The 15,360-nt window shown below is 40.2% G+C and overlaps 1 protein-coding gene across 4 annotated transcripts in view; it reads left to right on the forward strand.

Annotated features, from left to right (window-relative positions):
* Positions 1–15,092, forward strand: part of LOC149149892 (Homeodomain-like superfamily protein) — a 159,424-nt gene extending 144,332 nt beyond the window's left edge. For 3 of the 4 annotated variants that reach the window (XM_089439322.1, XM_089439323.1, XM_089439321.1), the window contains 2 exons: positions 12,952–13,126; positions 13,281–15,092. In XM_089439322.1, coding sequence (XP_089295448.1) covers positions 12,952–13,126; positions 13,281–14,800 — 1,695 coding nt within the window. In that variant the 3' untranslated portion in view covers positions 14,801–15,092. The remainder of the gene's footprint in view (positions 1–12,951; positions 13,127–13,280) is intronic. The other variant, XM_089439324.1, reaches the window with a different exon arrangement.
* The last annotated feature ends 268 nt before the right edge of the window (positions 15,093–15,360 follow it).

Below are 15,360 nucleotides of genomic sequence, written 5' to 3' on the forward strand. Positions count from 1 at the left end.
TTATGATTTGTCTTGTAAACTCTTCTCCATATCCCTTGAGTATATCAACAAGCTTTTTCTAAACAAGGAAAATATGAAAGAAATGTTATTAGCATTTAATACAAACACATTTAGATAGGAAAAGGAAAACCAAATATAAAATGTAATACAAGGAGTAAGATACTATCTTTGGAAAAATGGTGAGGGCTCCCTCTTAATCCAATCTCGAGGGATACCTATAACTTTAACAAAGCAATTCAAAAATGTTTTTCCAAAGCATATTAAACCTATAAGTACTTAAAAATCAAAGTACTTAGTAGTATAAGTCCTTTCTTTCCGAGTCTTCGTTCTTGTTCTTCTTTGGAGATCCTTCTTCGACAACATTTGCTTGATCCCTGTTTCTCTTTTTATTCCTCGGATTGTCGGGACAATTATTTCTGTAGTGACCCATCTTGTGACAATTGTTGCATTCTATCTTGGATAGGTCTACCTTCCTTCTAGACCCTTTAGACTTTTTGAAGGTTCCTTTGTTCTTGTGATGAGTGGAATATTGTTAATTTTAGGTATGTTCTATGATTAGAGCAATTTATTTCAATTTTCACAGTTAGCTCAATATCTTTTCCAGATTAGCAATCACATTAGCATTAAAGTAAGCTGCAGATAGAACATAAACATAAATCGCAGAAGACAAGCCAAGACAAGAGGACACAAGATGTGGCACTAGCCAGCGACAAACCCCAATGTGGGGAAACCCTTGATCAATTCATCTTATATGTTCTTCACTAATTTAGAAGAGAGAGAGAGATAGTACATTTACAACAGAAGTCAACACTTTGACTTATCTAGATAAGAGCATAGATCATCTCTAAGAAGATGATACATGAGATCAGTTGAAGACATGTTGCTTCAATTGATTCTCCAAGGTGACTCCTTCACCTATCATTGCGCTGCATTTCGTCATCATGCTGCACCTCACCGGGCTGCACCATGCTGCACCCATCATCACTATGCTGCATCTCATCATGGTTCATCAATCATGACTGTATCCATCACTGTACTGCATTATGTGCCATTGCTGCAGCATGTTGCCATACTGACCTATGTGCTGGCTGCATCTTGCTTGCTTGTTGTCCCTAGCTTGCTTGTTGTCCTTTGCATGCTAGCTGTAACATTGCATGCTTGGTGTATTTGCTGCTAAGTACCATACAACTGTCCCAATGTTAGTTAGTTGTCCCTGACATGCTGCTCTCCTTCGGAGACAGATGCTGTCGCTGTTCTGGCAGTTTCGGCAATTTCGGCTGTTCCCGGCAGTTCCAGCAATTCTGGCTATTCCCGGTAGTTCCGGCAGTTTCGGCTTTTCCTGGCAGTTCCGACAGTTTTGGCAATTTCGGCTATTCCCAATAGTTCTGGCTTTTCCCAGCAGTGTCGGCTTCTGCCCTCTGCGTCAGCTAACCCGGCTGTTTCGGGCAGTGTTGCAGGGAACATTCCCCTTCCCCCCCGGATCTAACCCCTGAAATGCGATCCGTACGGATGCGTGGGGGAAGCGCCTCCCTAAACGTGCTTCGGAAAAACCAAAACGCGTTTCGGCGCTTCCTGGGAATTTCAGGAAGCGTCTGTCCAAAACGCGTTTCGGACAGCCCTTCGGCCATATGAAGCGTCAAGCTTCCGAATTTTATATATATATATATATATATATAGCAAAAAAAATATAAATATAGCAGATGCTCCCTCATGGTAATGTTAAATTCTTAAAGTAAAAGGATGAAAATGAAAAAAAAAGTAGAATGAAAATGAAAAAAAAAGTAGAATGTCACTTTTGCTTAAATTTTTAACGTTACCATGAAATGACTTAGGATGTTTGAGAGTGGTTCTAGCCTCATTGGACTTCATATGGAGAAAATAGAATTTCATATCTTATTCAAAATTCAGCAGACTTAACAGTTTTTAGGAATTCAGGATCAATGGGATTGTGGCATTTCATTAGATTATATCAAGTATGAAGGTATGCGATTAGCATTTAATCAAGAGCACCAAGCCCTATATGTACCCTAGTGTTGGTGGTGTTAATTGTTGAACTCCTTTGTCACGCCTTTAGCAAAAAATTACCTTTCAATCAAGTCAAAATCATCGATCAACCATGTTAATCTTTTTCTACCATATTTTAAGTCTTGGATTAGGTAGTTTGATCAAAATTGGGAAATGTTGACTAATATCCCTAGACAATCGAGGTAGAGGCAAAGGCTAGACAAGAGGAGAAGAATCTAGATTCTAGATGGTTGTGCATCTAAATGGTTCATGCTCGAATAATTAATCATTAATGTACAATGGATGCTATATCTATCTTGATTTGTGCAAAAATATGCATATTTTCATGTCTTCTACAACTAATTTGGTATTTGGGATGTCTGTTTTGAGTATAAATGCAAAAAAATATAATGTATGTATGTATATATATATATATATATATATATATATAGCAGACGCTTCTGCAGTTGCTTCGCTTCCTGGATTTCTGGAAAATGACACTTCCTCGTCCCTGCTTCCAAAAAATGTCCCCGTTTCGTCCCCGCTTCCAAAAAACATCCCCGTTTCGTCCCCGCTTCCAAAAAACGTCCCCGTTTCTCCCCGCTTCATGCAACATTGGTTTCGACAGTTCTGGCTTTTCCCGGCAGTTCCGGCAGTTCCGAAAATTCCGATAGTTTCGGGTTTTCCTGGCAGTTCTGGCTTTTCCCGACATTTCTGGCGGTTCTCGGCAATTCTGGCAATTCCGGCGATTCCCGGCGGTTCTGGTAGTTCCGACTATTTCCAGCAATTCCCGGCAGTTCCGACTTCTGCCCTCTGGATTAGGGCAGCGTTATCCCTTAGGATCTCTCCTCCTACTAAAACCCAAAGACAAGTAGAGAGCAAGAGCTCCCAAGTGTGTTGAAATGACTTGAAGGCCACCTCTATTTATACTAAAACGTTGAGCACAAGTGGGGTTTATTTGGTTGCTGGCCAACCTTGATGAATTGCCCCATAACACAAATAAATTCATATCTCCATGAATACTTATCGGAATCGGATGATCTTTAGATCAATCTTGCATCTCTCGATGAGAGGGATCCAAGAAAAATATCAACTTCCATTAATAAGATGACCCACATGGAGTTTGGTCCTAGTTGCCAATTTTAACACTCCCTCTCAACTAGGGAGAACTCCATCTGCTGATCCATATGTCCGATTGTACTATCTCTGCCATCAGTGCCCTGCACTGCTCTGCTCTGCTTTGCTGAACCATGAAGAAGAAGAATTGATCGAGAATGTCTCATACCATTCTTTACTGACCCGAAGTCAGTTTCATCTGAAGAGAGTGTGTCACATCACTCTTACTGGCCCGAAGTCAGTTTCATTGATCCCAGATCAATATCACAAGAGAACGTCTCAAACCACTCATACTGATCCTAGATCAGTTTCATTGATCCCAGATCAATGGAGGTCATCCTAGCATAAGGAGTACGGTAGATACATCGATGCGTTCATCGATAGTACTACTATGGTCCCTAACCCCATTTCCCTGCTCATTGATCAAATGAGAGGTACTTCCCATGAGTCCCAGACTGCATGGGTAGGATGCCTCGACAAGAGAACTAATCATCCTGTCCACAGCAGAATGAATCATCCTGCCCCACAGTTGCCACGGGAGAACTAATCATCCCGGCCCACAGGAGAACTAATCATCCTGTTTCACAGTTGCCACGGGAGAACTAATCATCCCAGCCCACAAGAGAACTAATCATCCTGTTCCAAAGTCGCCGCGGGAGAACTAATCATCTCGGCCCACAGGAGAACTAATCATCCTGTTCCATAGTTGCCACGGGAGAACTAATCATCCCGGCCCACAGGAGAACTAATCATCCTGTTCCAAAGTTGCCACGGGAGAACTAATCATCTTGACCCACAGGAGAACTAATCATCCTGTTCCAAGTTGCCATGGGAGAACTAATTGTCCATGGGGTATCACAAGGGAAGGTTGAACCTGTCATCTTGTACATAGCGCACCACCAGGGGAGGGTGAGTCACCCTGTGGTCGTATGTTGCTCCAGTAAGTACCATAAACCCCCCAAAGCTCCCAGAGCTCAATGCATGCAACATGCAGGACCCTTATAATAAGGTCTCCCAACGACTACAAGTCGTTCAGGAAAGTCACAAATTTGACCTTTCCCCAGGGCTTTAACAAAATGCCTGCAACCTGTATATCAGTCTCAATGCGATGGAGCCTCCTCGCTCATCGACTTACCATATCCCAGATAAGGTAGTATCTGATGTCTATCTGCTGGAGCAATCATCGAATATGGGATTTCTCAATAATTGAATCCCCCCTCTGGTTGTCACAGAGAATCACAATGGTATTCATCATGTGTACAAACAACTCACTTAAGAGCTTCTACAACCATGCAGCTTCACACGAGATCATACTCCTAGCTATGTATTCGGTCTCGGCGGTGCTTATAGCAACCGATTTCTGCTTCCTACTCATCCATGATATCGAAGCAGAATCCAAAGAGAACCAGCACTAAGAAGTGCTCTAGTGATCCTCCACACTGCCTACCCAATCAACATTCGAATAATCATGCAGTTTCATATTTCCGGCAGTGTATCTCAATCCATTAGAGATTGTGCCCCGAAGATATCTCAGAAGATTCTTGGCACCAATCCAATGAGGCTCAACCAAATATAAGTTCACCATGCTAACTGCAAAACATATATCCGGACGAAAGTTCACCAAGAACATCAATGCGAAAGTTCCCAAATTTGGTCCGACATCACTACCATATAACTTTTGAAAGTTAAGATCCTCGAGGTAGTCACAGGCTTGCAGTTTATCATTCCTCATCCGGAATCCAACTCCCTCTTACTTCTGCAAATGAGAGGGTCTGCACCTGTCAGAAATAGGTCGTCCTCATAAGGTGCTGGTATGATAGGTCTATCATCCACAACCTTCAAACAATAGTTTGGATTGGCTTCACCCTTAGTGAATCTTAGCTTCATCTGACAGCTATCAATCCTCTCATATTATGCCCGGGGAGTTTTGTTTCAAGCCATAGAGGGCTTTCTTCCACCTGCATACCTGAGATTCCTGATCATCAATTTCAAACCCCTCGAGTTGTTCCAAACCTGTGGACCTGCTACATGAGGGGAATGGTCCCCTTGTAAGATTTTCCTTCGATACATCTCAGACATGTACTTTCATGCTCTTTTTGAATTTAGGCATCCTTGTCACCATCTGACTCACAGACCTCCGGTGCTATGCGTCAATGGACATGGTCCCCATTGGACTTCCTGCAATTTGATACAACCTTGAACTCAAAACCATCTTTGAAAATTCTATTTTCAAACACTTACCTTTCCATTGATGAGTGCCACCTCGTAACCTTTAACTTCCATTGCTGAAATGGACACCAGGTTCTTCTTGCGATCAAGTACATAAAAGAGATTCTGTAAATGAATCGAGTTACCCTCATTCAATTGAGGGGTAACATTCCCTACACCCTTTCCGGGTAGGTGGCATCGACTCCAAGTATAATCCCACGATTGTTTCCATCTCTACCAAATTAGAGAGTGCACCTTTCTATCCGATGAAGTGCCTTGAAGCACTACAATCAATAAGTCAGATTCCCAAAGAATCTAAAGGAGAGGGGTAATACAAGATAACACTTCTTTATCATATCAAAAACAACATTTGATTCTTCATACCTGGGGTTCCTTGCTTTCTTTGAAGAGTCGGCCATTTCCTTGATGACCTGCATTACCCCTCATTCCTTTGATCATTGAAGATGTCCCTGGAATGATTGTTATCTTCATCAAGAGATGTGTCTCTACCATTCGGACACTCCTTTCGCATAATGGCCGAACTTATTACAACCAAGGCATCTGCCTTTCCTTCCACCCTTAGATTCGGACTTCCCAATGAAGTGATCTTTAGGTAGGCCATTAGAAACTTCTGCTGCGCTATTATGATAATATTCTTTGCTTCGAATTCACCCTCGGTGAATTTGAAGAGGGATGAGGAATCCACTGATCCTTTTGTCCTTTCCCAACTGTCTTCGGTGATTTCTCTTTCACTCTTGCTTGGGCATTGTCTTCACCTCAGCTCCGATACCATGTTAATTTTAGGTATGTTCTATGCTTAGAGCAATTTATTTCAATTTTCATAGTTAGCTCAATATCTTTTCCAGATTAGCAATCGCATTAGCATTAAAGTAAATTGCAGATAGAACATAAACATAAATCGCAGAAGACAAGCCAAGACAAGAGGACACAAGATGTGGCGCTAGCTAGGGACAAACCCCAATGTGGGGAAACCCTTGATCAATTCTTCTTATATGTTCTTTAGTAGTTCAGCAGAGAGAGAGAGATAGTACGTTTACAACAGAAGTCAACACTTTGACTTATCTAGATAAGAGCATAGATCATCTCTAAGAAGATGATACATGAGATCAGTTGAAGACATACTGCTTCAACTGATTCTCCAAGGTGACTCCTTCACCTATCGTTGTGCTGCATTTCGTCATCATGCTGCACGTCACCGTGCGGCACCATGCTGCACCCATCATCACTATGTTGCATCTCATCATGCTTCATTAATCATGACTATACCCATCACTGTACTAAATTATGTGCCATTGTTGCACCATGTTGTCATACTGACCTAGGTGCTGGCTACATCTTGCTTGCTTGTTGTGCCTAGCATGCTTGTTGTCCTTTGCATGCTAGCTGTCCCTTGCATGCTAGTTGTAACATGCATGCTTGGTGTATTTGTGGCTAAGTACCATACAACTGTCCCAATGCTAGTTAGTTGTCCCTGACATGCTACTCTCCTTCGGAGATAGATGCTTTGGCTGTTTCGGCAGTTTCGGCAATTTTGGCTATTCCCGGCAGTTCCGACAATTCCGGCAATTCCCGACAGTTCCGTCTTTTCCCGACAATACCTGCAATTCCGGCTATTCTCGACAGTTCCAGCAGTTTCGACTTTTCCCAGCAATTCTGGCAGTTCTGGCAGTTCTCGGCGGTTCCGGCTTCTGTCCTCTGTGTCAACTTTCCCGGCTGTTCCGGTAGTTTCGGTTGTTCCTGGCAGTTTCGGCTATTTCCGGAAGTTCCGGCTTTTCTCGGCAGTTCTGACAGTTCTGGCAGTTCCGACTTTTCCCGGCAATTCCGACTTTTTCCGACAATTTCGGGTTTTCCTGGCAGTTCCGGCGTTTTCCGACATTTCCGGCATTTCTCGGCAATTCCGGCAATTCCGGCTATTCCCAGCAGTTCCGGCTATTCCCGACAGTTCCGGTCGTTCCCGACAGTTCCGACTTCTGCCCTCTGGATTAGGGCAGCGTCATCCCTGAGGATCTCTCCTCCTACTAAAACCCAAATACAAGTAGAGAGCAAGAGATCCCAAGTGTGTTGAAGTGACTTGAAGGCCACCTCTGTTTATACTAAAACGTTGAGCACACAAGTGGGGTTTATTTGGTTGTTGGCCGACCTTGATGAATTGTCCCATAACACAAATATTTCATATCTCCATGAATACTTATCGGAATTGGATGATCTTTAGATCAATCCTACACCTCTCGATGAGTGGGATCCAAGAATAATATCAGCTTCCATTAATAAGATGACCCACATGGAGTTTGGCCCTAGTTGCCAATTTTAACAAATATGCATTTGAAATTTTCTCCTCTTCATTCACGTTGTTGCTTACTAATGAAATTCTGACTTCTTCTTGATTACATGCATTCCATAATTGTTCGAATACTAGATTTTCCTTCCAACTGTTGATACTTGATGAAAAGTCACTCCAAGATGTTGGTAATCCTAGAAGTGTAGTGATTACAAGTTCTTTTTCAAGTACTATCTCATCTATTGCTTGGAGTTCATCTCTGATTCTAGTTATCCTTACAAAGAAGGATGCCACAATGTCCTCCTGTCATCTTCATAGTTCTTTGTTCATTCTTAAGACTTGCAATTTGACCAAGATTCTTGATTGTGAATAATTCGGATAAAGGCCTCATACATCTCTTGAGCGGAATCTATGTTGGATATATATGGGATGAGGTTATCCTTTATTCCATCCACCATTAGTGTTGTGACCAATATCTCTGTTTGTTTGAACTTTTCATTTTTTGCATCACTTGATTCATTTGTAGGCTTCTTTATCTTTCCTTTGACTAGATCCAAGACTTTATTCTTCTTGAAGATGAGATCTATCCTCTTTTTCCATGCCCTGTAATTAGATGCTCCTTCTAACTTGTTTTCTCCCTTCATACATTGTTCTTGAAGATAGTAGGCTTGACTTCTTATAGGATCCTTTTCCTTGATGACCATTATTCAAACTTCTTAAAACTTCTTATTCTCCTTTCAATAGATCTTCAGGCTGCCTTTTTCCTTCTTCTTCACCTTAGCTCTGATACCATGTTGGAAATCAGAAAGGCAAAAATGTTTTCTTTATGTTGATAATTACTTGTGATATTCTTATGTTCTTATTAACTTTCTTGTGTTCTTCTTTTATCTTAGTTCATCAAACAATTACCAAAATCATAACATGAAGATCAAAGACACTAGATGTAGGTAGACAACCAAGGCAAAACCCCTATGTAGGGGAAAACCCAGTCAGCAATTCTTCCTTCAATAGTTTCACGAGATGATCGAAGACTCCTTGACTTACACAAACTTCCTCCAATCACTAAATCAACCCTTCCATTCTTTTACAGATGATAGCCTTCCAACAACAACTTCGACCTAGATGCATCAACAAATATTTGACCTAGTAGCAATAGAAAATTCGACCTAGTAGCAGCAGCAGAAACTTCGACCTCTCCAACAACAAATCTTCGACCCCAATAGTAACCCAATAACTTGGTACGAATGAGACAGAGATAGCTCAAAACTTCGACTTTTATCCTTCTTCTGCAATTCTCCTTCTCTTGGAATTTCACACTTTTTCTGCTTCTTCTGCTTGTATATCGCATTTGTTGAGTGGATGAGCAAATGGATCAAACTGCACTTCTATATATAGCTTCTTGTGGGTCGAATTTCTCGTATGTAGGCCGACTTCATCAGGCAAGGGCTGACTTGGTGTGGAGGTGACAAATGACTTATTTTACTCAATAATAATTCTTTTTACATGATTCAAAAGCCCAAGAATGGTCTCATTAAATGGTCAATGACTCTAATGATTTAATATAAACCCTAGAAGTCCTCAATGGGGACTTTGACCTAAAACACGATGACCCAAGCATGAAACACATGCTTTAATAAGTCATAATAATAATAATAATAATAAATTTATTTTTCTTTCTTTTGAATCTTTGATAAATACATTTCATTAAGACTCAAATACAATTTATGAAGACCGAACCTAGTTCATTCTTCAACAACCCTCAGGCTGGCAAGAAAACCAGCTCTGATACCACTGTAATGTCCCGAAATTTAATTTTGACAAATTTGCCGGAGTTTTGATTAAAAAATCTATGCCGTAAATTTTGTTCTTTAAAATTACACACTTGCACCATGAAATTAGCAGCACAACAATATGATTTTGCAGTATGAAAAGCCCAGATATGCTGCAATTACAAATGATATAAGGAATGTCAACAAATGCAGCTTTATTTATTTATTGGGACAAATTACATACAAATTATCGATAGAAATAGTTGTGGTGATGGCTACCAAAATATCTGCTATAGTACTGAATTGGGCCTCCTAAAACTAAAACTGGAACCCATAAATGCACTTGTGAATTTTGAGTGAATTCATCAAGGGATTGGTAGAGATGGCTTTCCGTCCAATCTCACCAATTCTCAGATAAACAATACCCAAGGGTTTTCGTTTTGGACACAAGGAACTCGTGAGGACAACTTCCCCAATCTTCACAAAGACAAATGAATAAATTTCGATGTCCAAAAGGCTAGCGCGCCCCCCCCCCCCCCCCCCCCCATATTTTATAGATCTGTTGGATCTCTCTACATTCTTCTAGAAGCATTTTTACTTTATTCTTTTAATTTTATTCGAGAAGCTTCTCCCTTAAGTTATCTAAGTGACTCTTTGTATTTTATTTTAAATGGCTTTTCCTCTTTTGGCCTTTTTCCCATTTAAGCACTTTCCCCTCGTTTATTCTAATAAAGTGACTAATTAAAGTCAATTTTAATTCCGGAAAATGATTAACCTACCTCCATGTTTTCTCTAGCCATTGAAAGTCACTTTTCACCATCATGTCCTGTAGATCTCTTCATGCCGGTTCCAACGAGCTATTACGCTAAGGTGTTTCTCCAAATAATGTGCTCCAAATAACACCTTTAGCATTTATAATTAAAACATGCTTGATAAAAACTCCGTTTTACGTGAATCAATGAAATGCAACAAAACCATGAACGAATTGTGCGGAACTGATCTTGATGGTGAAATACAGCAAGCGAACCCCATCGGATCTCATAAAACTCTTCAAAACCCCTCCAGGCCCTTTGATGATGTAATCTCACCCCTGTGACCTGGCTGTCACGAACCCTGGAAGCACATCCTAACCGCATCACAAGGGAAACTGAAAATGGGGATGTTACAGCAAAAGTAAGTTAGACTATGACAACGGCTGGTGGCAGGGGGTCTATACTCAGTGGACATGTAAGTATCAGAAAACTTGAGATCTGCATTCTTATCATTGCCGTCAAGTGGCTGACCTGTGATAGTCATGTCTGTAAAAGATGTGGGGTTATGTTGAGAAAGAGGTCAAATTCGTGCATGTCACTTTTGAAAGTTTGGGTGATTGAGATGTGTAGTGACAAAGGGTTTGCATATCAACCAGTTAAAGAGGGGCTTTTTAATGTTTATGTTTATTTTTTGGGCGAAAGCAGTCTTTTTGGCTTGAAGTGATGATTTCCTTTTTCCAGAAGCTGATATGCTGTTTTCAAACGCTGATATGGCCCTGAAACGTTTCACAGATGTATTCCCATTGTATCCCCTCTGTTTCCAATTTTGAAACGGGGAGTGATGTTTCAAGCCTCTTTGGCAGGAGCTCAGGAGTCTCGAGAATCTGTGTTTCTGCATTAGAACTTGTGAAATCCAATAATAAATGTTTAGACTGTTCTAAGATCATCATTGCTTCCTTTGGGGTTGATGTTTATGCAATGAAGAATGAATTTCAGTTACAACTCACAACTTTTGCTACAACCTCTAAAAGTAATGCTTGTCATCGTCATGAGAGTTGGGTTTCTTGCCAGTTGAATGCTTTGTTGATCGAATTTACTTGTTGATGTTGATATATCAAATTACCAAGTAGAGTTGGGCTGTGGTCTAGTGGTTGAGATGGGGAATTGCCATGATGATAACCCAGGTTCAAACCTTAGTGACATAGCTCTGTAAATTAACTTAATCTGGGTCCTGTTGTTGGTTCACCAAGTCAAAGTGAACTTGGGTGTTGGGTTGATTTTTCTTTGTTGATGGCAACTTGTGGACAGACAGGCGAGTCAAATCCTACAAAGTTCTGAAGAAAAAGACGGATTAAAAAGGAGAGTATGGTTCATATTCACGAACTTTATATTATGCAATATTTCATGTATATTAAGGATGCATAAAGTATTTAATGCTGCAGCAAAGTAGTGGGTAAGAGAGTAATTTGCTTCTGGAAGAATAAAATCCAGATTCACTGGGATTCTCAGCTTATAAATAGAATAGCACGGAGGGAGAAAGATCACATTAAGCAGCTATGATTAATGGACCAACAAAGAAGGATGTTAACAGTCTAAACCATGGACTTCACTTGAGGTTATTTTCAAAACCACAGTTTAAGGAGGTAAACACTTATCTACAAACAAGTGCTTTCTTCATCACCTTTTATCTGAACCTTTTGTACCCTTATGTTTCATATTTCTCGGAGTCATTTTTCTGACGAGGAAAACAAACGTTTTATAGGACTTACATACCTTTGATGTGTGGGTGATTTTGTGTACTAGATGTGTGGCTACGTAAGCATTAACTTTTGTCTACCATTTGGCAATGGATGTGCTACTCCATAGACTAATTCACCTGGGTTGTGTTCATGTTCAAATTTGGCAACAATGAAATTTGGAAAGAAATCACCAATAGGATTTGTCATAGTTTGACAAAGAGAGCTAATTAACTTTTGTCTACCATTCGGCAATGGATGTGCTACTTCATAGACCAATTCACTTGGTTTGTGTTCATGTTCAAATTTGGCAACAATGAAATTTGGAAAGAACTCGCTAATAAGATTTGCCATAGTTTGACAAAGAGAATTAAGTGAATTTTGTTTTAAGTTCATATATTCAAATAAAAAACCAATACAGCTTCAAATTTGAACAAAACATATGTCACGACTGAAAACATGTTAAAACATTATACATCTTTCAAAAACATGTTATATATATGTTTATCTCAGAAAACGTCATCAGCTTTGGTGTCTAAGATGGTAGATTATTGTCACTTATTTTCCTGGTAGAGAATAGATATAAAACTCTCTTTCTGCTTTGGTCTACTGTCAGATGAACATCAAGATGCTTTGGTATATTGTGTTTTGGATTTTTAATAATAGGATCTGTAGTGACTCAAATACTGTAATTCTGGGGGCTTCTTGATGCATAATTGATATCTTGCACTAACCTAGACCATTTATGGAAAATATATATCATCTGTGGTTTGTTCAATGTTAGCCAAATGGTTCAACATTTGCATTTTCAGAGTTTTACCAGTGTTGCAAGTTTTATTTGACTGGTGAGCTGTAGGATAAGGTTTGAGGCTAGCCTTGAATATTCTAGAATCTACCCATGTATTTTACCTGGTTTGTATTATTTTCAACATGCTTTTACTTGAGCAGGGTGGCTTCTTATTTCTTCATAATTAGCATCCCGCATATTAGTGCTTAATGAATTGCATTTTGTTAAGGTTGTTCCTGGTAGTACCTCACGTTTTATGCTACATTTCCTATGTTTTCAGAGATGGTCACTAATCAGAAAAAAACAAGGTGTTCCAAATCAAGGCAATCTTGGAAACTTAAGCACTTTATCTGCTACTTTAGATGCAACACTGTCCACAGCTCAAGCAGTTCAAGTAGCTATTAGCACAATAGCAGGTGTTGCTGTAGCTACAACTGCCGGTCCAACAAAGGCTGGTACTGTTGAGTTCTGTAGTTTTTGGATTTTGAGACTTTTATGCATCTGCTTTCTATATTTTAGAATTTTTCATGCATATTAGCAGGCAATAATAAAGGTACTTTTCATGTTTAATATTGTATGAAATGAAAGTACGATATTCATGTCATGCAGTTACTGCAAATTCTGCTGGAGCAACAGCTGTGATGACATCATGCAGTTCATTGGTACAGCCAATGGCTTTAACTGGATCAGGGATCTCTTTCACTCAGTCAACTACAGGAACAATATCAGACAACTCTGCATCACAGTTGCATCAAGCTCAGCATGTCCATGAACAAGGCATTGTTCGTGGGAGTACTGGTCCTTCAAATGTCAGTGCCACACTTCCCTCCACAAAATCTAGACATACAACCAAAAAGCATGCAACTAAAACTGTCGCATCTTTACCTGCCACAAGTCCTGGTCCTGGGAGATGTGGGAATGCTCCAGCTAGTCGACCTGGTACTAGTGAAGCATTAAGCCGTGGGAGCACAAGGGCATTGAATGGTCCTCATCCAATGGTACAAGCAGCTGCAGTTGCGGCTGGAGCACGAATTGCTCCTGCATCAGCTGCTGCTTCTTTATTTAAAGCCGCACAATCTGGAAGTGCAGTTCATATTGGACATGGAGGAGTTTCATTGGTGAAATCTGGACATGGTACTCAGGCAGGGACTGTTTGTGGTACAACAAATATCATTAAGTCAGGTGTTGGCGGTGGTAATACAAAGGCCTCAAATGTGCGTTATATTCGAAGTGGCTCAGTTTTATCATCACCTATTTCTTCAGGCACAGCATCAGGTGTCCAAAGGTTGCCTGCTACCCAAATAAAGAGTCATACAGGGAAGGCTGCTGCAACTGGTCAAACACTTCCCCATATGTCTAGACCTAACTTGCCACCATCTACTTTGCCAGCAACTCAAGCTTTAGGAAGCACTGGCATTTCTCAGTCGCAAACCCTAAACCAGACAAATCAAGGAAGCTGTTTTCCATCAACCAGTGCTCATTGTCTAACTAAAGTAAAATTGAAACCGCAAGCCTCATTTGTTTCAGAGGCATCAGCTGTCCAAACAGATGCACATTTGAAACCCGTGGCAATTGACTCTAGCTTTCCTGTACCCCCAGCACTCATTGCAGAAGGAAATGCTGCGCAAGCTTCTATGGAGAAAACTTCATCAAGATCACCCGATGCATCTACGTTGCCTCTGGCTGTTGAGATGGGTGGTGGAGTATCAAATTCTTTATGTGCATCCAAGTCTGTTTCATGTCCAGTGATTGGTCCTTGTGAGTTAACAGATGACCCCACTAATTTAACTTCCATCTCAGATTTTTCTGATAATGTTACTATTAATGAAGGTGCAACATTGCAAGAGCGTAAAATTTGTGAGATGGAAAAAAATCATTCCATGATGACCATAAAAGAAAGTTGCCAACAGGGGACATGCTCTGAAAGGAATGCATTTAGTGAAAATGATGTTGGCAATGAATGTTCAGGTGTCAAAACCAAGATTGAGGTACATTGTGAGAACAATATTGAAATAAGTGCAGAAACCACAAGTATGCCAGGATCACCACCTGCTGCTTCCCATCAAAATTTGCCCATTTTAGCCCAAAATGATTTTCCCAATGACACACCATTCCAAATTGAAAATTAAATCAAGCCAATACATTCTTATTTTCTTTGAATCTTCAAATTTCTTTTTAGTGGAACAGGACAAAGTACTTGTGTGAGCTGATTGAGTTAAATAATGGATTTATGACATCTGTAGGTCTTGAGATTTTTTTTATTCTATATTTACATATTAGTGCACAGGTGCAAGATGTAGAAATATGAGTTGCAGTGCGGTTATTTGTGAAATTGTCCTGAGTTGATTTGATGGTTCAGGAATAAGTTCCAGTGCACAGTTCAAGTTTTCAAAATAAAAGACAGCTTAAAAGGCATTTGCATGCTTATTCTCTTTATGGTTTCTCCCTTAATGAGATCCGTATATAGTATCATATATAATTAGTCTGTTACTTGCATCATTGAATCGGTCTTAATTTTGGTGGATTCTATGTCTGTAAATTGCATACAAGGTGTACAAAGCTTTCCCATGGTACACAAGAGCCAGTTGGGCCTATGTTGTATATGAGTCTGTATCCAACTGATGCTACATAGTGATGGCCACAACCTGCTAACAAGTTAAAAGTAATAGTAAACTTTTCTGATGTATCT

The sequence above is a fragment of the Pinus tabuliformis genome, chromosome 9, assembly GCF_031772625.1.
Source record: "Pinus tabuliformis cultivar Carrire ecotype Pingquan chromosome 9, CPIR1, whole genome shotgun sequence".
NCBI classification, from domain to species: domain Eukaryota; kingdom Viridiplantae; phylum Streptophyta; class Pinopsida; order Pinales; family Pinaceae; genus Pinus; species Pinus tabuliformis.